At 38.2% G+C, this 24803-nt stretch overlaps 1 protein-coding gene across 4 annotated transcripts in view; it reads left to right on the top strand.

Moving 5' to 3' along the window:
- Positions 1 to 10250: 10250 nt before the first annotated feature.
- Positions 10251 to 24803, top strand: part of TUT7 (terminal uridylyl transferase 7) — a gene marked incomplete at its 5' end in the record, with an annotated part of 58435 nt that continues 43882 nt past the window's right edge. For 3 of the 4 annotated variants that reach the window (XM_079707119.1, XM_079707121.1, XM_079707120.1), the window contains 9 exons: positions 10251 to 10770; positions 14933 to 15114; positions 15471 to 15587; positions 16088 to 16265; positions 18003 to 18091; positions 19877 to 19928; positions 20893 to 20962; positions 21937 to 22063; positions 24138 to 24257. In XM_079707119.1, the coding sequence (XP_079563245.1) occupies positions 10251 to 10770; positions 14933 to 15114; positions 15471 to 15587; positions 16088 to 16265; positions 18003 to 18091; positions 19877 to 19928; positions 20893 to 20962; positions 21937 to 22063; positions 24138 to 24257 (1455 nt within the window). The remainder of the gene's footprint in view (positions 10771 to 14932; positions 15115 to 15470; positions 15588 to 16087; positions 16266 to 18002; positions 18092 to 19876; positions 19929 to 20892; positions 20963 to 21936; positions 22064 to 24137; positions 24258 to 24803) is intronic. The other variant, XM_079707122.1, reaches the window with a different exon arrangement.

Below are 24803 nucleotides of genomic sequence, written 5' to 3' on the forward strand. Positions count from 1 at the left end.
ATATATATATATACCACATATTCTTTTTTTTGGCTGCGTTGGGTCTTTGTTGCTGCATGTGGGCTTTCTCTAGTTGCAGCGAGCGGGGGCTGCTCTTTGTTTTGGTGCACGGGCTTCTCACTGCAGTGGCTTCTCTTGTTGAGGAGCACGGGCTCTAGGCGTGCGGGCTTCAGTAGTTGTGGCACGTGGGCTCAGTAGTTGTGGTGCATAGGCTCAGTAGTTTTGGCACATGGGCTTAGTTGCTCCGTGGCATATGGGATCTTCCCAAACCAGTGCTGGAACCTGTGTCCCCTGCGTTGGCAGGCAGATTCTTAACTACTGCACCACCAGGGAAGTCCCAATGTACCACATATTCTTTATCCATTCATCTGTCGATGGACATTTAGGTTGCTTCTATGTTTGCCTATTGTAAATAGTGCTGCATGAGTCATTTATATTTACAAAAAAAGAAAAACAAAGATAAACAAGAAACAAATAAATTTGTTTATCTATGGGGGTTGGGGGAATGAAATGGAAGAGATGGAGAGGGGATAGGACCTGTCTGAATATAACTTTTATATAGTTTCATATTTTGAACCATGTTAAGCATTTCACATATTAAAAAAAAATAAATTAAATCAACAAGAATGGGTGGGTAGGAGGCCCTGAAAGTGAAAGAAATGAATTAACTTGATTATAACCAAGTTAATAATACAATTACAAAGAAAAAAGAATTAATCCAAAAAACATCTGAACATAATAACAAATTATTCTGACTATACACTTTCAGTGGGATATGTTCTAAGGACAAAAAAAATCTCAAACTTTACTTGGTAAGCTTGTTTTGGATAATGTTGGTGAAGTAATTCTCAAACTGTTTTGTGTATGTTATAGAAGTGAGCAAATGAGTAAATACATTGATGTTTTGAGGAAGCAGGGAGTTCACTGTGGGAGAACAAAGAGACAAATATGGAATGGAGGTAGAATTCTATACTACTGGATGGGATATCAATTAGACTATCATTATGAAGTCATGGATTTAAAAAAGTGTTTCTAGTACTGTCCATTTAGAGGACCTAAAAGCAATTTCACCCCAGAGCAATGAGCACACATGGCACCCAGGGCTTGTTTTCTAAACACCATTCCCCAAACCCTTTGGGAAAATGCATAATTTCAAGGTGAGCCTGGAGCATTTTCTAGTGCCAGAAATTAAGGAAGTACTCAATACTAAGGAAGATACGTCAAAGAGATATAAGAACCCGTTTAAGGGGCTGCCACTTGCCAAGTTTGGGACAATATGAGCATCAAAGTGAATAATGACAGGAATGGATTATAACACACTGAATAAAATAGAATCCATGAGTCTACACTGACTTTTTTTTAATTTTAAAGTGATTAGGAGGAGAAAGGAAAGACTTCCTTTATAGAAGAATGCTAACTAATAAACATAAAAGAGATGATAGAAATAGAAAGTCACTATTTCACAACTACCGTATTAATATTTGATTTCAGGAGCGAATCATCAATGGATACTAAAACCATTGGGAGAAATATGGGGAAACAGGACCTTCACACAGTCCAAAATAACCCATCACAAGTCACTTATTAACTACAAAGGGAAAAAATGAATCTTTATAATGGAGAAATACAGTAGATAACACCTTAATCAAATAATCCAACTGATCATTATCAAAAGGACATATTCACATCATATATCCTCTGTTGTGACACACTCAGATGTGTGATATATCACCTATTAGTATTCCTGCCAAAAACGTTTAACCTAAGTCTAACCATAAGGAAACAATCAGACATCTGCAAAAGAATGCACTTGGACTCTTCAAAAATGTCAATATTATGAATGAAAAAAAAAAGACTGTCAACCTGTGCTACATTAAAGAACAGAGACATGAAAATAAATACAATACGATGTATGATCCTTGCTCAAATCTAGAATACCAAAAAAAAAAAAATGTTAAAGGACATTACTGGGACAATTGCAGAAACTTAAATATGGACTGCATATTAGAAAGTAGTATTATGTCAATATTAAATGTCCTGAGTGTGATAATTACACTGTAGTTACAGAGGAAAATATCCTCATTTTTAAAAGATACATGCTGAGAGTTTGGGGGCCTAGGTGTCTAGATATCTGCAACTAACTCTCAAGTAGTTCAGCTAAACAATACACATATGCACAAAGGGAGGAAAAAAGGGAGGAGGGAAAGGAAGAAAATGTGACAAAATGTTAAAATTGTTGAATTACGTAAATGGTCTATAGATATCCATTGTACATTTCTTGCAAATTTTCTATAGGTTTGCTATTTTTCAAAATACAACGTGGTTGGGGGAGAAAGGGAGCTTTTTATATGGTCACTGCAAGAAGACAGCATAGTAAGATATACTTAGATAACATGAGAACCAGTAAGTATTCTTTAGTTGGGTAAATCCTTGCCAAGAGTTCAAGCTCTAGCAGAAAGCCTCCGGAAGATATTGGAGACAGCCAAAGTTAGCAACAACAAAATTAATTAGTTAATACAGGACACCCAGTTAAATCTGAATTTCAAATAAACGAGCAATTTTTTTTTTTAGTGTAAGTATGTCCCAAGCATTTTATCTGGCAGCCCCACTCAGAGAAGCACTGTGGTCTGTTCCATGCCCAGGGGATAAAGTATAATGGTTAAAGAATACTAGAACAGTTCAAGATTAGAGCCATTAATATTTTTTATTTACTATTTTTATTTAATCAAAGTCTACTCCATTTTCTGTAATGAAGACTACTCTTCAACCTATATTTTCTCCTTATATATGGTTGGTACAGCCCTAATTTAAGCTTCATTTTCTCTCTCTGCATTGCGAAGCTTTCCCCCACTTCCACCACCTTTGACTTCTAAATACTACTTTCCCATCCTCTTCACTACTTTTCTCCCTTCTCAATTTCTACCTTTTTGGCTCAGGAGAGAATAGTTTCAAAGCAATAGATGATACTTAGCTGGGATTGCTTCTGGAAATTTGAGTCACTGTGTTAACCCCACCCAATGTCATTAGTTAAATGCCTTGACCTAGGCTGGTTGGGGATCCTCCCCTCCCAACGGAACCCCTGGATGTCTTGACATAGCATTTTTGGTACATTTGGCATCCATCAGGCCAGAGCGGTTCAGAGAAAAGTTTTATATATTACACTCTGTGAAATTCTCTTTTATCAGAAATGCAAATCAAAACCACAATGAGGTATCACCTCACACTGGTCAGAATGGCCATCATCAAAAAATCTACAAACAACAAATGCTAGAGAGGGTGTGGAGAAAAGGGAACCCTCTTACACTGTTGGTGGGAATGTAAATTCGTACAGCCACTATGGAGAACAGTATGGAGGTTCCTTAAAAAACTAAAAATAGAACTACCATATGACCCAGCAATCCCACTACTGGGCATATACCCTGAGAAAACCATAATTCAAAAAGAGTCATGTACCACAATGTTCTTTGCAGCTCTATTTACAACAGCCAGGACATGGAAGCAACCTAAGTGGTCACTGACAGATGAATGGATAAAGAAGATGTGGCACATATATACAACAGAATATTATTCAGCCATAAAACGAAATGAAATTGAGTTATTTGTAGTGAGGTGGATGGACCTAGAGTCTGTCATACAGAGTGAAGTAAGTCAGAAAGAGAAAAACAAATACCGTATGTTAACACATACATATGGAATCTAATAAAAAATGGTTCTGATAAACCTAGGGGCAGGACAGGAATAAAGATGCAGACATAGAGAATGGACTTGAGGACACAGGGACAGGGAAGGGTAAACTGGGACGAAGTGAGAGAGTGGCACTGACATATATACACTACCAAATGTAAAACAGATAGCTAGTGGGAAGCTAGTGCATCGCACAGGGAGATCAGCTCAGTGCTTTGGGACCACCTAGAGGGGTGGGATAGGGAGGGTGGGAGGGAGGCGCGAGAGGGAGGGGATATGGGGATATATGTATATACATATAGCTGATTCACAATGAAACTAACACAACACTGTAAAGCTATTATACGCCAATAAAGATGTTAAAAAAAATTCCCTCTTATCACTGAAGCTCCTCCTTTTTTGGTCTTCTTTATCAGGTTCTCTTATTTTTCTTAATGTCTAAATGTTGGACAGCCTCAGTATTTAATTCTGGGCATTATCTCTTCTCTCCCTTGGGTCCAGTGCTCCCCAAAGTTCAATCATATGTATATCGTCTTCATGACTTTTGACATCTCTTGATAATTATTACTAGTTTTCTTTAAATGGATATGTTTTAATTTATATTCTTTTAATTAATTTTTATTGGAGTACAGTTGCTTTACAATGTTGTGTTAGCTTCTACTGCACAGCAAAATGAATCAGCCATACATATACATATATCCCCTCCATTTAGGACACTACAGTGCATTAAGTAGAGTTCCCTGTGTTATCCTAATTTATATATATATATTTTTTTTTTTTTTTTTTTTTTTGTGGTACGCGGGCCTCTCACTGTTGTGGCCTCTCCCGTTGCGGAGCACAGGCTCCGGACGCGCAGGCTCAGCAGCCATGGCTCACGGGCCCAGCCGCTCCGCGGCATATGGGATTCTCCCAGACCGGGGCACGAACCCGTATCCCCTGCATCGGCAGGCGGACTCTCAACCACTGCGCCACCAGGGAGGCCCCTAATTTATATATTTTAAGAGAAGATTTTATACCACAACTATAGAGGAATATCATAAATAGAAGATAAATCTAAATAAAACCTCAAAATATATAAAATGTAATGTTTTACTTAGATTTAAAATAATCAATAAAACAAATTATTAATATATAAACAAATTATTAAAATGCACACCCCAAAATAAATTACTCATGAGAAGAACTGAGCTTTTCAGGATCAGTCAAGAATAGTGACTGGATGTTTGGCATCACGTTCCTTGTCTCGGGCTTACAGTTAGAAACTGAAGATCAGGAGGGAAGGTAATTTGCTGAAGATCAAAACAAAGTAGAGGCAGAGCTGGATCTATAGCCTGAGACTAATGAATCGCAATTACAGAGAGTGGTCTCAAAAAGAGAATTCAGGGCTTCCCTGGTGGCGCAGTGGTTGAGAGTCCGCCTGCCGATGCAGGGGACATGGGTTCGTGCCCCGGTCCGGGAAGATCCCACATGCCGCGGAGCGGCTGGGACCGTGAGCCATGGCCGCTGAGCCTACGCATCCAGAGCCTGTGCCCCGCAACGGGAGAGGCCACAACCGTGAGGGGCCCGCGTATCGCAAAAAAAAAAAAAAAAAAAAAATAGAGAATTCATAAAGGAACACTAGCTCCTGACGGTGTGAGGGTTCAGTCAGGGCACAGGAGCTTGGTGCATGGTAGAGTAAAAAGAATATAAACACTGAAGTCTAAAAGGCTGTGGTCACGTTGTGAATAGGCCGGTAAAGCCATGTTACCATAAGCCTATGACTACTCTTTGAACCTCAGTTTTCTAACTAACTCACAAATTGTAGAACTGCGAGAAGACAATCAGACACAAGTACTGAGTGCTCAGCCCAGTGGTTACACAATCAGTAGAAGTTTCCTTCCTTCCTCTCCCATCTTTGTATCACCAACACTGCCACAGACCTACCCACCACTAGCTATATCTCCTTTTGAAGGAGATACGGATTTTTTTTCTTCTGAATAATCCAGACCTGATTTCTCTCCATCACTGCCCTGTGTCCAGTGCTGGGAGAAAGGACTTCATCTGTGCTGGGCTGCTTGGCAAGGAGAGAGGCAGCAGCTTCCTGGTGTCTTTTGGGGGTTGGGTCTGTAAAGGTGAAGATGGCCTAGAGATGACTTCTAAAAGCCTCAGGTAACCCTCAGCTTTCAGTTGCAATGGGAGGGCTGCAGGTTTTAGGTGGTAGCACATGAGCCCAGGGATATTCTCATGTTCCTGATCCAGTGAATACTCAAAGGCCTCTTGGGAAGTTCGATCCCAGGAAAGCCGTGGGGGGCAGGGCTGTGGGGAACCTAAAAAAGTCTAGAGTGCAGCATTTGATGATTGTGGAGATGAGAAGCAGGCAATGGGACCTAAGAAATGGCTGGGAGTTGGGTATTAAGTTTTCATGGGAAAAGGGGCGGCTGAAACTTGGAAGTAGGGAGAGGAAGGAAAGATGGGGCTGCTAGTCTCCATGGCAACAGGGAGGGGAGCAGAACTTTCCATCACTCAGAGGGTGAGATTAGTTGAGGGAAAAGTTTGAAACATGTGGCCCATCCCCAGATTGGAACATGGGGGAAGCAGACTACCGAAGAGAAACATGGGATGATTTCAGGAGTGTGAAAATAACAGCAGGACACAGTCAAGCAGAGAACTGAAATTGGCACTTTCGGGCATACTTGAGATTCTTTGTGTTCTTGAAAAGAATCCAGATGTTTCTGGATTCTTCTTGATGCCAAGGAAGACAGACAGCAAAGTAGCCAGGAGATTGCCAACTGGGGGGAAGTAGTGGACCACCCACAATGAAAATCTCCTGGGAGTTGCAGCTAGATCCCAAGAGGGATGCATGATGCCATCATGTGTAGTAGGATTGGTCCAAGCTGGCAACAGCGAACCACTGGAGATGGACTAAGCTGACAGAACTAACCACGCGTCCATGAGTCTCAGACCTCAGCATCAGATATCCAGCAACAAGGCAAAGAACAGAGCCTAGAAAGACCAAAGAAGCAAGAGGACCCCCTCAAAGAGCCTGTGGATATGTATCTAGGGACACTTCTTTCCAATCATATGACTCCAGATCATCACATCTCCAGATAGCATGCAGCGGAAGTGGAGAAGGAAATCTGAACAATAGGGCATATATCCAAGAAACCAAACCATCAAAGATATGATTTAAATTAGCAAAGACTTGAGATATGTTAACTGGCAAGTTAAATTTTTTTTTTCCATAGTTCCCAGAGGGAAGTAGAGCCCCAGAGTAACATTAGCTCAAATTTAGGAGGAAAAAAAGTATATTCATCTAAGCGAAGTCTTAAATTTTCAATTTCAGGACATTTTTTACCTTTACCATATTTTTCAACACTTTGAAAACAGGGACTGTGACTATTTCTCTCATATATCAGGCACATATCAGGAATTCAACATCTGTTGAAAAAAATGAAACGGATGAATGACCCTAAATAAATGGCTGACTCTGGAACAGCACAGTCTAGGTTTTAACTCATAGCATATACTAGCTCACTGACTTTCCTAAGGTTTGAAAACAAGCACTGGAAACAGAATTATTTTACTTTACACAACTTCTTAGGTCATAAATATAAGGTCCTGAAATAATTTAAACTAAGAGACTTTGCGGCAGGCAGAAACGGGATTCTGTTTGCCCTCTGTAATTTGTTAATGAACTCTAACGCAGGCAGCCCCATATTTCTGCTCCAAATTGTTGGAAATATGTCTGGACCATGACGCAATCACTGCAAAGATTCTGAGAAAATCAGTATTCCCTCCAGTGACATCCAAAAAAGAATCAAACCAAACTTTTCAACTGGATTTTATGAACTCCATGACCAATTTATATTCCCATTACAGTACAATACTGACAGAAAGAGGTATCTTACCTGTCAATATCTTTTGATTAGTATTGCATCTTGTTTTAGAGAGCCTCATTTATCCTCAAGATGAATCTTAAAAATACATTTTGAATAGAAGTTAGGCTTTGGGAAACACATTGAAGAAAATGCAAATAAAAAATATTTTAAACTCTTAAAAAGATGTGTCCTCTACTGCTCCCCTAGAACTCTAGACAGTCAAGACTGACTTTTCCTAAACCGGTTGTTCCAGAGTTACTCGGCTGGGTGTGGTGGTGCTGCTCTTCCATATAATAAATGTAATAATGTATCATCACACTCCCTTTGGACTCCATAAAAGGCCACTGTCTGCCTGTCAGATTACTGGCTTGTCATGTATTTTCAGAACCAAAGTATCTAGATAAAGCATTGTACAAAAGTTGTACCTACCTGTTTTAAATCACCTTTAGTATAGACAGTGGTTAAGAACAGACTCTGCCTCATTAGGGTTTGGATTCCAGCGGTTCCATTTACTTCACCATAAACGCTATTTCGCCCACCATCTTTAAAAGGGGGATAAATGCTATTCTCCTAGTGGGACTGTTGTGAGGATTAAATGAGTAATTATTTGCAAAGCCCTCAGAACGGTGCCTGGCAACAGCCAGTACTAATGTGATCATTTTAAGACCATTATCCCCACAGAATCTCATGGATTTAAATTTAAATACCCTTAAAGAGAAATCAAAACTGCTGCATTTTCTCAAAGCTCCCTAATTTTATTAGTTGCTCGAGGCTTTCCAAGCATTTAGAACACGGCAGATAGCAAGGAAGGTAAAGTCAATGGAAAAGAAAGAGAGAAGAAAGGAACCCAGTTGTTTGCTAGTTGCATTAAAACATTCTCCGTTTGAAAATTCGAATATGAATGCCCTCCTTGGTCATCCTTTGCGTTTACACATTTTCTGCGAAACCAGATTTTGTTTTTAAGAGAAACAAATCCGTACACAATCCAAGAAAAAAGCATAGCATTTCTTTCTCTGAGCCATACTGTGATCTGGATGAACAGCGGAGGCTTAAAAGCTAGGGTCGGCCATTAAGACCTCACTGAGACTTTCAATCACTCGAATTATCAGAAAAACAGCACGAGAGCCACGAGGCCTCAGACCCACGCTGAACTTGCCCTGGAGGTAACCAGGAGCATCCAGGGGCAAAGCGAGCCTCCGAGCCGACCTGGGCACGCGGCTATGCCACGACCGCGGGCTTCGCTTCTCTCGCAGAGAACCAGAGGCTTCCTCCGCACGCCTCCCCAGTGCTTTTAAAAGCACAGGAGAGAGAGGAGCCCAGGCGAAGACAGCTCCGAGCGAACAAGAGCGGAGAGCCTGCACTCCGACCCCAACCCAACGCCCAACACGCGACTCCCGGAAAATGCGCCCGCGAGGCGGCGGCGGCGGCGGCGGCGGAAACGGGAGCGGCGGGGTGGCGAGAGTTTCCGGCGTGCGCGGCGGAGCGCTCGAAACGGGGCACTGCCGAATTCCAATAGCGCACAATGAGACAGCGCTGAGCGCCGGAAGTGGGGCTGGAGGAAAACACAGAGAGGGAGCCCGGCCGGGACAGGAAGAGGCGGGGGGCCGCGGCGGAGATGGTGAGTGCTCACGGGCACCGTTTCCCCCCGTGTCCCTGTCAGACTCGCGTCCGGGGAGGGTCTTGGGTGGGTTCTCCGGTCTGCACAGTCGAGGGTGGGCCCGGCCCGGGAGATACGTTGGCTCCATCCTCCGCCGGCCTCCTCTCCCCAGTTGCGAGGTCCAGGGAACCCCCGAGCCGGTGGGGCTGAGCTCTCGGGCTCTCTAGTCCGCGTCTTCACTTTGTGTCAGACCCTGCGGGGGCTGGAGAAGAAGGGATCTGGGTGGAGGCACTCGGCCTCAGCCCCCTGTCCGGCCGGGGAGACCCCGGAACCCTTTCGAGGAGGCAGGTCACTTCCTGCTTTCTGATCCCCGCGGTGGCTTCTTGGCCAGGACTGCGGAGACGCCTCCTGTTTCTCCGCCTCCGACCCAAAGGGTGGAAACCGAGGCAGATCGGGGGTGGGGCGGTCCCATGGGGATCGAAGAGGGAGAATTGCTGTTCGTGACAAAACCAAACTTGTTTGAGGTGGGAGGATGAGGACTGGGGGCGTTAGCTTGAGTTGTCCCTTGGTCAGAAAGCCAGCCTCACTGACCAAAGCGGAGCCTTGGTCGGGAGCCCTCCGTAGCCCAAGAGATCGAAGCCTGTCGTTCTGAATAGTCGCAAGCGGAGTCGAGGTGCCGGGGTACGTAGAAGGGACTGAAAAGTGGAGTTGAGAGATGTACTGCGTTCACAAAGTTTCGGTTACTTTGTAGTAACACTTAAAAGTAATTGCCAGCTTGTTTTTAAAAGACTGGGGAGTTCTCTAAAGTATAGGCTTGGAGTGAGGTATTTGGTTTTGGGGGTTTTTTGGGGGGGTTCTGAAGAAAAGAGCTTTTGTTATATCTATATAATATCTATGAAGAATATTATAGAATTAAGCCTCCTAACTTCTAGCATAACGCACTAATTATTGGAGCGTGATGGAAATTAGGAAAAGAAGGGTTTCTTACAAGCTTTTGAGCATCTGTGCAATAAATGTGTGGTACTTTGTGAACTTAGTATGATACCTTGTTATAGTTTGTCTCCAAAATGCCTTCTTCCAGGTGAAGAGTAAGAAAATTGAAGTCAAAGACCATGGGAGATGCCGCAAAACCTTATTTTGTGAGGCGTGCTAAAGAGCGAGGGACTACAGATGATGAGGATTTCAGAAGGGGTCACCCCCAACAAGATTATTTAATAATGGATGATTATGCTAAAGGCCATAGCAGTAAAATGGAAAAAGGCCTTCCAAAAAAAAAAGGAACACCAGGGAACTATGGGAATACCCCCAGAAAAGGACCATATGCTGTTTCTAGCAATCCATATGCATTTAAGAACCCAATTTACAGTCAACCCGCTTGGATGAATGACAACCACAAAGATCAGAGTAAAAGATGGCTATCTGATGAACTTGCTGGTAATTCAGACAGTTGGAGAGAATTCAAACCTGGACCTAGAATTCCTGTTACCAACCGACCAAGAAAAGACTCTTTTCAAGAAAGTGAAGATGGGTATAGGTGGCAAGATGGAAGAGGGTGCAGAACTGTAAGACGACTATTTCATAAAGACCTGACAAGCCTCGAAACTATGTCAGAAATGGAAGCAGGAAGCCCTGGTAATGTTTCCAACTTGTCAGGTTACAACCCTGATGTCAGCAATGTCTTTTATTTTTCATTCAAATGAGTTTTATTATTTTCAGCAATGCAGTTCCAATTTTTCATAGTTTCTGCTTATTTAATGCGATTATTTTAAGAATTGTAATCATGTTATTTGGGCAACTTCAATATGTTGCATGTATTTCCCTTTAAAAGTTTACTTTGCCACAAGGCTTATTTTACTTTAGTAAAACTATATTTCCCATTGGTACTTTTTACAGAAGAGGGTGATGATATCCCCCTGGGGATATACCGTAATTTCTGAGGGGTATGTATGTGTTTTCTAAATTATGTATTTTAATTTTGTACTTGAATAATGAATGTATCTATAATATAAATGACAGAATATAAAACTTAAAAAAAACTTATTCTATATAAAAACATGATGTAGACTGCATATATCTCCTGCTACAGAGGGATATGTGTCTTTTGTGTGGAGCATCAATCTCTAGAGAAGGATAGTGCAAGATTTTTTTTCTCAAAAGTGAACATGGTAAACAGGTTGAAAAACATTGTTTAGAAAGTCAGAAATTCAGATAAGATAAAAGCTTGTCCTTTTAGTTTCAGTAAAACCAAAAGCCTTCTTAGCACCCTATGTGCTTGATAATAATTGCCCCAGAGTTATTATTTATACCTTTCTCTAAAAGGTGAATAGATTTTGTCCATGTAGCAGAAGAACAGAAGAATCAACCAGCCTCGTAAATCTTTAAGCTAAAAAGAACTTGAAGGAATTGCAGTGCTCTGTCATGCTGTGTCAAAGGTAGAATCACAGTTTTATTCAATACAAAACAGGTAGCTGTGTCTCTGGAGAGGTTAAATTTATCCAGACTTGTTTATGCAGAGTGGTAGATGAGGAAGTGGAACTGAAATCAAGTACTGTGCTGCTCTGGCCATGAACTCGGCCTGGAATCTGACAGAGGGAACTGAACACGTATTCATAATTTCTGGCCTTTCGATTCTAAAAGTTTGTGTATATTTAAGTAGTTCTTTATTACTGTGTCCAGGCGAGACATGGACATTCTAATTTAGTTACCAATTGTTGGTCTTTCAGAAAAGAAAAAGTTGATCTTAAGCAGCATTACCAAAAGAAAGATTTATAGGTCAGAAGTTTGCAACCAGATAGATATTAAAAGAGACTGTTTGCAGACCAAAAACCTCTTATTCTATATTCCTGTCTAGTCTTAAAAGCAAAGCTTAAGTGATTTTGAATAGGACCTGCATTTTTACTATCTTTTTGTTGAAGTAAATCCAAAACTCCTGTGTTTGCGATATATGAAATTATATTTGTGTGCTTTCAGTTTCCAAATGAAGGACTGTTCAGTTTCTATCCCTTGAAAAATCTTCATAAAGAAAATATTAAGCTTTGGCATAACATTGCTTACTGTAGCGAGAAATTCAGTTTAAAGTATAAACTTTACACTATACTCAGAGGATCCTAAAAAGGATCTCACTAAAGGGACTGAAATTTTCCTTAAATCAAACTTATATCTTAATAAGGAAGGGTCTTATTAAATGATGCAAGAAGATGTAATGAAAATTATCTTAGAGTTGCTTTGTTTTTTAATACTAACTTTCTATTTTTCAGTTCTACTTTACTTCCCCTACTTCATTCCTCATATATCCTAGATTGCCAATTTAATATATTTGGGACAATGCCATTAATGATCTTAGCTGGAAAATATCCGCTCAGATGCACTTGTCCTTTGTGAATGGAGTAATGGACCATATGCAAATAAAATATGAGAAACTTGGAGTACCGTATATAGAAAATTCATATTACTACAAAAAGCCTGGGATGAGCCAGGTAGTTTTCCTCTAAGTAATTATGGGAATTTTTTTAGCAATACCCAGCTTTGCCTTTCTAGATTCCCTCCAATGAGATTTTAACTGTTTTTACCATGCAGGCCTATGAAATTCAGTTCAGAAGTTTGTATTGCCTTGTCAGTTCCTGCCTTTTTTTTTAAACAAAGTAAGGGGTAGGGAGTTCTGGTCTATTTTAGATGTGAATGGGTTTGCTACAAGAAGGGATTTTTCTTATACTGTTAGATAGAAAGATGAATTTCAGAATTCCATCCATGCTCTAATCTCTGTTTTAAATCCCTTTATTGGATTTAGTCATGTGTCCCTGGACAAGTTACTTATTTTCTTGGACCAGCATGTTCCCTATCTGTATAATGGGGATAATATTAGCATCCATGACAGGATCACTGTAGGGATTAATCTGAGGCAGTGCACATAAAGTGCTTACATTGCATCTGTTGCATGAGAAAATACTCAGTACTGGTAGCTGCATTTATTGTCATCACCAGACAATTTGTGCAGCCATCCACTTCTGTGTATAAAATAAGGAGTTAACTGTGCTCTTTGGAGGGAAATTAAAGTCACTAGTTCTAGAAAAATGATAGCAAATATAGTGAGAAGCCTTTGTGATCCAGAGAGAGGAGATGAAAAAAGGAGTTTGGTTTCATATCAGTTTTTGCTTTGTGAACTAACGATGGACTTCTCTGATGATGTTGCACATGTTAGTGTAAATCTTTAACGAGTGTTTGCCTAAGAAACTTTGCCCTGAAAACTGAAGTCAGGTGCAGTTATTTAGAGTTTGTATTGATAAGCAAAATACATGAGAATAGACACACCTCTGAGTTAAAAGAATTGCTTATCTCAAAGGTTTATGGGGACCAGGAGCACTATCCTTAATTGGGCATAGGGGGAGTGTTAAAAAGCAATAGACCATTTTTGACTACTTACCTTTTAGTATTCTATTTGTCCCATTTTGATTGCTTTAAAAAAAAAAAAACAACAACTGTATTTGTCCTAATACTTGTTTAATTTTTTTAATTGCTGCTGTATTTGCAGAATTTCATTATATTCATCTTAGGGTAGTTTGAGTACAGTGCTTGCTGCTTTTCCTTTAGAGCTGTTGGCGATAGCTATTTTTAAAATTAGAGGTCCTATACGTCCCTTTCCTGACATAATTTCTTTTCAGTCGACTGATTCATCATACTTGCTATACAAGTAATGAGTTCCACTGAAAACTTGACATGACAGTTACCGCATGCAGAGCATTTCAGTAGGTTTATATTTTCAGAGAGTACTTTTTGGTAAGCCATTTAAAAACTATTCAGTCCACTTATCACACTTTTAATTGAGGAAATGAATTTCATTTTACTCTTATGTGGTACTAGTAGCTTCATTTTCAGAACTTGATAGAAATTACCAAAGCTATTAAAAACAATTTTTTGTAGATCAGTTCCACAAGCATCTTCAGTTTTACTGAAGTTGAAAAGTTATAAGTTTAAAAAAGGAATAGATTCATTTATTAGTTATAAGGACTGTAGAACTAACAGCAGGGTTTATAAACAAATGTATTAGTCTGTACTTGTAGAAAACTTTTATTTCAACTGCTAATTGTTTTTTTCCTTTGAAATGTGCTCAGTGTGCAGGCCGTTCAAAGAAGCTAAAATGAAAGTAAAGATAAAATGGGTAATAGTTATCCTCAGTAAATACAGTTTTGGCTTGGACTTCTTGATATTAATGTGGGGGAGGGCCCAATTATGTGAATGCTAAATTTACAATTTAGTGACGGATTTTCACTCCAGATAAGAATGTAGTTGATTTCTGAGTTCTTTGGAGATAGACTGTCCATCTTTGCTCCACTGAGACTGTTCACTTATAAAAAATGAAAACAGATGTGGATAGTTTTCATTAGAATACCAGGTATACTTACAGGTCTACTAGGAAGCGTTAGATACATGTACATTATATATTATGATATATTAATCACATTAGAATTACAGGTGTACTTCAAAGGATAATTTTTACTATTGCTTGAGTATGCTCAGCAGTATACCAGGAAGAGATGATAAAATCGCATTTTATGGTTGAAGTAGAATTCTTTTAAGTTTTCCAAAAAGATGGTTTCTGTGGATTGGTGTATCCAAATGTGAGGAGCTTAAGAGTATTTAAGCATTTTATCCATGGGAGAGGTATACCTTTCCTTTTGCTCTGTGTTCAGATGTCATTCAGATATCACATGATTTCATTAATAAATATGTAAGTTCTGCTTTTTACTCAGAGTGGTGTTATTCAGTATTGCCAATAATATTTTCCCCCTAACTTAAGAAAACAAGAAACAGAGGTCCAGACCTAGGAAGCCACGGAGGACTAGAAATGAGGAAAATGAACAGGATGGAGACTTGGAAGGCCCTGTGATTGATGAGTCTGTGCTTTCAACTAAGGAGCTACTGGGCTTACAGCAGGCTGAGGAGCGATTGAAAAGAGACTGCATAGACAGGCTGAAAAGGGTAACAGCCTTTATTTGTTAGTTAAAATCCTTATTTTGGCTTAATCTGTTAGTAATTGGGAACATGTGCTTTGATGAATTATATATCCTACTTTGGTATTTAAGCACTACAAGTCAAAAGTGATACTGTTTGATTTAATAGAATTACTTTTTTTTTAAGAATTACTTTTAAAAAATGATTATTAGCATAGTGATAAAGAGTGATAGTACTATATTAACGGTTTTTAAAGTGAATGAGAAATCATCTCCTGGCCAGTTTTTGTTTACCTGTATTTTGTGTCTCTACATCTTTCTCTCTATATGTCTCTATAAATATGTGCTTATGTGTATGTCTCTACAATTCTCTTCAAATTGTAGCGACCGAGAAACTACCCTACAGCAAAGTACACCTGCAAACTCTGTGATGTTTTAATTGAATCCATTGCATTTGCTCATAAGCATATCAAAGAGAAGAGGCACAAGAAAAACATTAAGGTAAGTTTACTATAACCCAAACAAATATGTTTGCTTGTCAGTTATTACTTGTCATCTTTATGACTTTCCTTAAGATTATGGTATTAGTAATTTTGCTACTTATATTGCTGAATTTATTTTGACCAAAATATTTTATACTGGTCAGATATGTTTGCTGGGCAGTCTTGTGAATTTCCTTAGGACAGTATCAGGATGAATGAAGCCAATGGTAGGACCTAGATATATGTCCTTAGGCCAGTAATAATAAAGTAAATAATTTGCCATTGCTGTTTCTAAAGTTCTTTCTTTACACTTTTTCCTTATTCCTGTCTTCCCCCTATTATGACTTTATGTGCATAAAGAAGTGTGTGCGTGTTTGATAAGATGAAGACTAAAACAGCTAAAGTGAGAAGGAGGGCTAAGAAAAATATTCCAGAATACTGTACAGGGTGTTGTCTCTGTGAATGGTAGAAGGTAAAAACTGTGTGAGTCATTTTTAATCTCAACATTGATCCTAAAAGGAGAAGCAGGAGGAAGAGTTGCTCACCACGTTACCCCCGCCTACACCCTCCCAGATAAATGCGATTGGTATTGCCATTGACAGAGTGGTACAGGAGTTTGGCTTACACAATGAGAACTTGGAACAGAGACTAGAAATTAAACGTATCATGGAAAATGTGTTCCAGCACAAGTTACCAGGTATTTTCTAGATTTGTTTTTCTTTCTAGCTACCTAAAAGTACCCCATTCATTTTTCCTACCAGTAGTAATTTTTGCCTAATAGAAATTGATTTGCCATGTCCTGAAGCTCTCAATTTTATTGTATGTTTTTGTTTCTCCTGGCTTACCCTAAGGTAACAAAGACTTTTACATATGTTGTCATTAACCTGTCTTCATTGTGAGTTTCATTGTGTCTGTCCATTTACATGTCCCATATTATTAGAGCACCATGGGACTCTTGTATATCTGTTTACCTTTCTATTTATTTATTTACTTTCCACCTCTAAGTTCAGTTTCTTTTTTTTTAATTGAAGTATAGTTGACTTACAATATATTAGTTTCAGGTGTACAACATAGTGATACAGTATTTTTTATACATTACAAAATGATCACCACACCTTTCTGCCTATTTACATTGACACAATATTTTGAGTTAAAATAAAGAAAAATATCCTGGAGTCATTTTCAGGTTATCTGTGTCCATAAAAGGTTCTATTTAACTGCACTTAAAAGAATTGCACCATCTAAAATGAGCTTTCAAAACTAATTTGTAAGAGATTTTGTACAGTGTTGAATTGATTTTTCCAAGTTATGTCTGTGGAGCCATGGAAAACTATTTTTTTTGAAAGCTCCACAAGTGATTCTGATCCACAGCCAGGGTTGAAATCACTATTTGAATTTATCGCCGTACCACCCATAAAACTGTTTGTTCTACTGAAAGATCATTCATATAGTATATGATTCATATTAATATATATCTGTTAAAAAAATAAAGGGCAAGATTCTGCTCATCCCCCTGTATAGGTGTCTCATCCTTTATGTTGTAGACAAGCTCCTGAGAAGTCATTTGTAATTTTGATTTTTGCCATAGATTTTCATTGTAAAATTGAATGTGCTTTGTCATGGAAAACCTGTTAAAACCCAAAGAAGTTGTTTGACTTAACAAACCTGAAAAAAAAAAAAATACAAAGTCCCCTGGTGAGAAGGGGTAATTTTTTGGCACAACAATAGTAAAACATTGGGAAAAATGCTATAAAATAAATATAGGTGGTACACATACACACGTCTTACTCTGAACTGTGAATCGCTTGCTGCCTAACATTTTAAGTTATATCAGTGATATTACAATTATTTTCTAAACTTTTCCTAGAGGGATTATATTATGTTAAATTAAGCTTTTTGTTCATAATACAATGAGTATTCATATTGAAAAGTAACTTTATGCTGGTTTTTGTAATTATTGTTTTACTGAAACATGATCTTTATAGTAAATTATACCTATGTACGCTTTCAAAAAGGTGAAGTGTTTGCATTAACTCTTCAGTATATACATACTATCAGGTTTACAAACGTATAGCAAAGTTAGGCATCCCTTTTCGACTTCCACATTTTAAAAATCATTTCAAATAGTATTTTCTGCACAAAACATGAAATAGTAAAGTAAGTTTTAACATGTTTTACAACTGATATGAAAAGAGTGGCTATTAAACTGAACTGCAGTCAATGCAGTCTTCCTTTTTAAATAAAATAAAATGAAGACAAGAGCAAAGAGTCACCCATTCTTGTTCTTTGCTTATGCCAGACTTGAACACTGTTTTTCCTTTGTGTGTAGTTCTAATTGATGGTTACATTTCTGAAATAGCAGTGTCTTGTAATAACTTTTGAGAAATTTTACTTTATTTATGACTTGTATTTATTCAATTTTTTTTGGTTTTAGATTGTTCTCTGAGATTATATGGGTCATCCAGTAGCAGATTGGGTTTCAAAAATTCGGATATAAACATTGACATTCAATTTCCAGCCATTGTAAGTACAAAGTGAAGTGTCAGAATTTTCACAGAGTGGTACAGAAATTCTTTTTTTTCCCAAATGTGAGCTATATATGGATATATTTTAGATACTTGAAGACAGTTTACGTGTGATTTTTTTTTCCTAAAACTGCATTGTTTTTCCTAAAATTGCTGTTTTTATGTTCTTCTGCATGCCTTCAATTTTAGCACATTTCTTTTTATTCTACAGATCTTTCATACTTTCTTTAGACACTGGTCTTCTAACCATGTAAATCTGATGGGGTAATTTAGGTCTGTTAACTTGAAAGGATTAAATTATCTTGATAAGTCAACTTTCCAATGGCAGGAAAGGATTTCAGATTTCAAATTGTGTATCTATATAAACATTTATGACCTGCAAGCTTAATTTGTTCCTGAGTTTCCTCTTATATACACCCACCTTGTAAAAATAATTCTGCTTTTGAAGAACTACACCTAGCCTAGATTTCTGGTTTAAACATGGTTCAAAAAGATGTTGATGAGTCAGAACTTTAAAACTGGAAGGGACTTTGGTAGATTATCCATTTACTTACTGGTGGTTCCTGCAGGCCAGTTTGCAAATGGTTTATGCCCATTTACTTGGGTTGCTACTTAAAAATAAAAATGATTCCTAGTCTGCTCCCCCAGATTTTCTGTTTCACAACTGCTCATTCCTTGCCATCCCTGACTGCTATAGCTACATGCTCAGCTGACCAATAGATTTTACTGTTCTTTTAACCTTAAATTCTGCTTAATAATTTACCAGCATAGCAGTTATTTTGATTTCATGTCATTCATTCATTTAGCAAATATTCAGTGAGTTTGAGTATATGTCAAGCACCATACTAGGTTCTAGAGGACAAAACAGATATCATTCCTCCCTCCTGGAATTCATACGTAGAGAAGGAGATAAGTAATTATGTATGTATAATTAATTATAATGAGAGCTATGCAGGGAAACAAGGTTCTGTGAGAGAAAATAAGAGTGTAGATACAGCTGTCCTGAAGGCCCCTTTGAAAGGATTACATTTAAACTGAACTCTAAAAGATGAAAATGGGTGGGGACAGTGAAAGGGTAAAAGAGTAGTGAGAGGCCCGCGTACCTCGAAGGAAAAAAAAAAAAGTGTTTCAGCCTGAGGGCACATCATTTGCAAACTGTGAGTTTGGCCATTCAAGGTGCTGAAGGGAAAATTGTAAGGGCTGTGGTGAAGGGACCTTGAGAAAGAATAGCTTAAGATTAGGATAGAGGAGTAGTCTGGGGCCCAACATACAGGAAGCCAGAATTTCATTTTGACCTAAGGGCATTAAGAAGTCAGACTGAGAGTTTTAAGGAGGGTCACAACTAGATCTAATGTATGATTTTTAAGTGGTTTTGGTTCCTGTTTGGAGCAAGGATTAATAGAGAAAGGCAAGACTAAAGTGGAGACCCAGGTAAGCAATCTGTTGAAGTAGTCTCACAGAGTGAGAAGTAATATTGTTAACAATTTGACAACCTCTAGCCACAACTTTGAGATTTGCTGAGAGGCTAATTACCTCAGGAATTAGTGAATCAGGAGTTAACTGCGTAGTAGGTCTCTTTTTGCCCACACTCATGCTCTTTTTGCCCATCTCTCTGTGTCTGACTGATGTGTGCACACAGCACAATGATTAATTCCTTTACTGTGGTAGCAAGGTGCTTTCTAATTTGGAAAGGAATTTGGGTAATTTCAGACGACTGTGTATTATCTCAGTGAAGCAAAAGTACTTATGGATTATTTGATATATTCACTGATTTATTTCCTAGATGTCTCAGCCAGATGTTCTCTTACTTGTCCAAGAATGTTTAAAGAACAGTGGTAAGGCCAAATTCTTTCCACATTTTGCTCTTAAATTTTTCATTTGTCTATAATTTGAATATCTTATTTCTCAAACTTTGAAAATAGGAAGTCATGTTTTTTGATTTACTTATATGGGTAATATCCAAACAAAAAACTAAAGCAAATGCCCATGAATTATTAGCAAGTTAATTAGAGTCTTGTTAGTTGTCCTACTATGCAGAATAATTATTTTGTAAGTAAAGCTTTTAGCTTGGTGATACTGTCATAATTTATAAAGATTATATTAGCCCTAGGCTGAGACTAAAAAGAATCAAAATATGTAAAATTTACTCTTGAGGGTAAAAAAATAAAGGATAATCTTTTTTATTCCATGGTTTAAATTAATACTTTACAAATAATAAATAGTGTGGCCCAGCCCAGATGAATGAATCAACAAATAGTTGTTCCCAATTAGGTTTATCAGTTGTCCAGAGTAATGTCCAGCTGGGGCTTGACGGCTTATGTGCTTTCCATAGGCCTCATTAAATTGTCTCATCCCTTTAATTAGTCTTTCCCATCCTTTTTGTTTTGATTGAATGAAACATTTAAACATTTCTTCTTACTTCAGTCAGCATGTATTTTGACCCCACGTATTTTAGTAGCTTTTGCAGCAATTTTTTTTAATGTCCTATTCATATTTCTAATTATGTTACCCACGTAACATTTAAATGTTCTAATTCAATAATGTAGTCATTTCTAATCAGACATTAGTTTTTCAAAATAAGGATTTTAAATTAATGTGATTACTTGATTCTTGAATATAATACTTTTTTCCTTTTCAAGTCACTTTTATTTCATAATCATCTCTTGAGAACCTTATTTTGTAATGGTCTTTCAAAAGGCCAAACAGATAATTCACAACTGGTACTTGTACTTTATCTAGTTGTGCTTTTAAACAAAGGCTTAGTTAACTAACCTATCTGATATTCTTTTCTTTTTCCAGACTCTTTTATTGATGTTGACGCAGATTTCCACGCTAGGGTGCCAGTGGTGGTGTGCAGAGAAAAGCAAAGGTCTCTGCTTCTTTAAGCTGTTTATTAAATACCAACTTGCCAAAAGCACTTGTACTTTACTCCATCTTAATGTCCAGTTTCTAGAATTGTAAGCTCCCATGTGGTTAATTTCACAAGCTTCCTGTTAGCATTCTCCCTCTACTGTTGCTGTTTAACGCAAGAGGAAAAAGTGTTTTATTTTTAAAAGGGTAAAATTACTTAAAAAGAAAAAATATAGGAAGGAAGCATTTTGACCCATTTCAGTAAAAAACAGCTCTGTCAAATAGTTACTTGCTCTAATCACCTTTATTTGCCATCCTTTTTAGAAGCATTTTAAACAGTGCTGAGTAACAGTTCACCCGGCTCTCTCTCCATCTGGAAGTATTACCATTACCACTGTAAATGGGTAGTTTGTAGGCTGTAATGATTTGCCATTAGGCAGATTCCTCCAACTAGGGAAAACACTCTTGCCCTTATAAAGATGAATTTATACTCCCATTTGAAACATTTTACAGTATTCTCCTTACTTGCATTTTCCCCAAAAAATAATTTTAATATATGAAAACATGAAGTTTTAGTTCTTGAAAAATAAAGTTTACTCAGAAGACAGCTGCCCTATCTTTTTTTTTTTTTTTCTTTGCGGTTTGCGGTCCTCTCACTGTTGTGGCCTCTCCCGTTGCGGAGCACAGGCTCCGGACGCGCAGGCCCAGCGGCCATGGCTCACGGGCCCAGCCGCTCTGTGGCATGTGGGATCTTCCCGGACCGGGGCACGAACCCGTGTCCCCTGCATCGGCAGGCGGACTCTCAACCACTGCACCGCCAGGGAAGCCCTGCCCTATCTTTTTTAATCCCATATTGAGATGACCCATAAAGGTTTAGTGAGTTAGAAGTATTTATTATCAGTGTAAATTAGTTGGTGGTGGTGTAAAAGACACCTGATACCTGTATAATACTTTCTCTTTTTCCTTCCCATTCTCACCCTCTACCCCCACCAGTGGTCTTCTTTGTAAAGTGAGTGCAGGAAATGAAAATGCTTGTCTGACAACAAATCATTTAACTGCTCTTGGAAAACTAGAATCGAAGCTGGTTCCTTTGGTGATTGCCTTTAGGCACTGGGCAAAGGTAGGTTTGAGTTCTTTAAATGAATGCACATTCTATGTGTGCATAAGCAGTATGCTTTGATTTTTACGTGGTTCATTTAATCTTAAATGTTTGGATGCATATTTATAGACATCAAGGGAGTTGGCATCTGAGTATTAGAGCAGAAATTTTAATGTGTACAGAAAGAAAAATTCAGTTTCTATTTCACTATGACATATTGCTCAAAAGATCAAAATGCTTTATGATGCTTATTAAAAATTAGATTTGTAAGTCAAATCCCAGAGTTATGGCCCAAGTGTTTACATTTTTTTTCTTTTCTTTGTAGTTCTGATCCCTCACCAAACAAAAGTAAAATTTTGATGGTTTAAAAAATACCTCGAAAGCTATTTCCATATATTTGTTAGTGGAAGCAACCAGCTGGCATTTCAATGATGTGTCCTAAATCTAACATTACTCTCATTGGCTGGAGGCAAATTCAAAAACACATAGTTTGAATAACAGCAGAAGAGAATTCTGTCAGTCCCTCTCCCATTTCCCCCTTTCTATTGGTAGAATGGCACTGCTGTTACCCTCAGAAAAATGCAACTCTCCCAGAATCTTATTTTTTTGTACGAGTCTGTCTCAAACCATAATTCTTTCCATGTTAATTGTGTAGCAGGGATTTCTATGGATTTCTCAGCTGACATCCTTGGAAGCAAGTTCACTTTATTTCATGAATTTATAAGGTTGTCTGTGCTTGATCAGCTTCACTAACTAAAGCCCCCCATCCCTTAGTCTCAGTTTGGGGCTGGATCTTGTTCATGTTGTCCTGCTCAATTAAGAGAGACAAAATTACACTGCTTAAAGATTCTTGATGTAGGTTGTCAGGAAAACCTGATAAAAACATGTGTGTGGATTAAGGCAAATTATGGCCATCAGTGAAAAGTCAGTTTAGAGCACAGGACTCCCACAAGTGGGTTAAGAAATCATTTTCTGCAGATCAAGAAAATATACTCATCACAATATTCCTACCTTTGTACCCTATGAATCAAATACACTGTAAATAAACCAGGTCTTTGCTGAGGAAAAAACAATGTCCAAAAGCATTTATAAATGAAGCTGCAGCTTCATAAGATGAATCTCATCAATAGTAAGTACATTACTCTCATGTGACCCACCAAGTGTTTACATTTTAACTAGTTTCCGGCAGTGATTCTCAGGCACAGGAAAGTTTGAGGTGAAGCTTCTCATACCATTTCCAGTAATATACCCAGAGACTCCCCAAAAATGAAAGCCACTATCTGATCTTGCTTTACATTTCTACAGTGTTTTAAATATGGTATCCTATTGAAATGCTCAAATAAGCATGAGAGCATCTAACATTTCCCCAAAATGTAAGGTCCCATCATGATTATAAAATTGAGATTCTGTGTAGAGAAAAGCCAAAGCTTTACCGATTAAGACATGGCTGTAACAATACGTAGTTCCTGTTGCTTGGGTCCAGGACCCAACAGGGACAGAGGATGTCCCACTCTTAACTGGGTGAATTGATAATCACAATGTGCTGTGCTTTGAAAGCAGCCTCCTCCTTCATCACTAAGTAGGCCATGCTTTCTAAGTTGTTATTTCTGCTAGCGCTAATGAGTTTGCCTACATTCTCCCCTAATCGCCTTTCTGACCAAAGCATGCATTTTCAAGATAGTAGCTAAGGGTGAGGGGACCATCAAACTGAGCAAAGCCAATTGGCTTACAGTTGGAATTGAACCATCATTTTGACTTCATTAACAAGTTTTTGAACCAAGTGAATGGATTTACCATGGATATCAAAAAAATAAAACAGCAAATATTAGTTTTAGGGCCCTTCACAAATGAGTTTAGTTAACAAAATGAAAAATTTGAAATTGAAACTGTCACTCAAAACCACAATATTTGGTTATCCCAAAAGTACAAGGAAGTATTTTGTCACTGTGGAGTTTTATTTGGAGGGGTAAATCATGTGACACACGGAAATGAAGTAACGGGTTTTAGACCAAATTGCGTAAATGACAAGTTTACAAAAGAATGTACTTTTTGACAAGTACAAAAGAATGCTTATCCTCTTTTCTCTCATTTGTAGCTTTGCAGTATAGATCGCCCTGAAGAAGGAGGTTTGGCACCTTATGTGTTTGCCCTGATGGCCATTTTCTTTCTTCAACAGAGGAAAGAACCCCTTCTGCCTGTTTATCTAGGATCATGGGTATAAAACTTTTTTGCTTATATATCTGATACTGATTTTATTACAGGGCCACAATCCCTTGTGTATAATTTCAGAGTCTAAAAACCTAACCAGAACTGACATGAATTTATTTATCCTACTATTGTGAATATTCATACTTTTCACTGCTGAAATATTAATGTATTTGACTCAGGATGCTGCCCGGTACTCTGCTTAGGGACACTGTTACTTTTCTAAACTGAAAAAACTCTTGATTTATGGAACACATGATCCTGAGGTTTTCAGACAAGAGAATGTGAACCTATATTATCATTTGGTACACACTTTCTTTGGGTACAGTTTTATAATTTGATACTTGAATTTATATATCACCTCCAGACAGACTGTAGGAAACTTTTGCTTCGCTATCACTTACTTTCTATTTCTAGTCTTTTGATTCTCTTTATACCCTGTTCCCTGTGAAACAAAAGAAAATATAAGTGCTGAAATTGCTACCTATAGCACAAGATGCAGAACTTAGTAGTCACCTCTTGAATAATATTTTGCTATAATCTGTAAGATGAATTA

The sequence above is a fragment of the Hyperoodon ampullatus genome (genome assembly GCF_949752795.1).
Source record: "Hyperoodon ampullatus genome assembly, chromosome: 6".
Lineage (NCBI taxonomy): Eukaryota > Metazoa > Chordata > Mammalia > Artiodactyla > Ziphiidae > Hyperoodon > Hyperoodon ampullatus.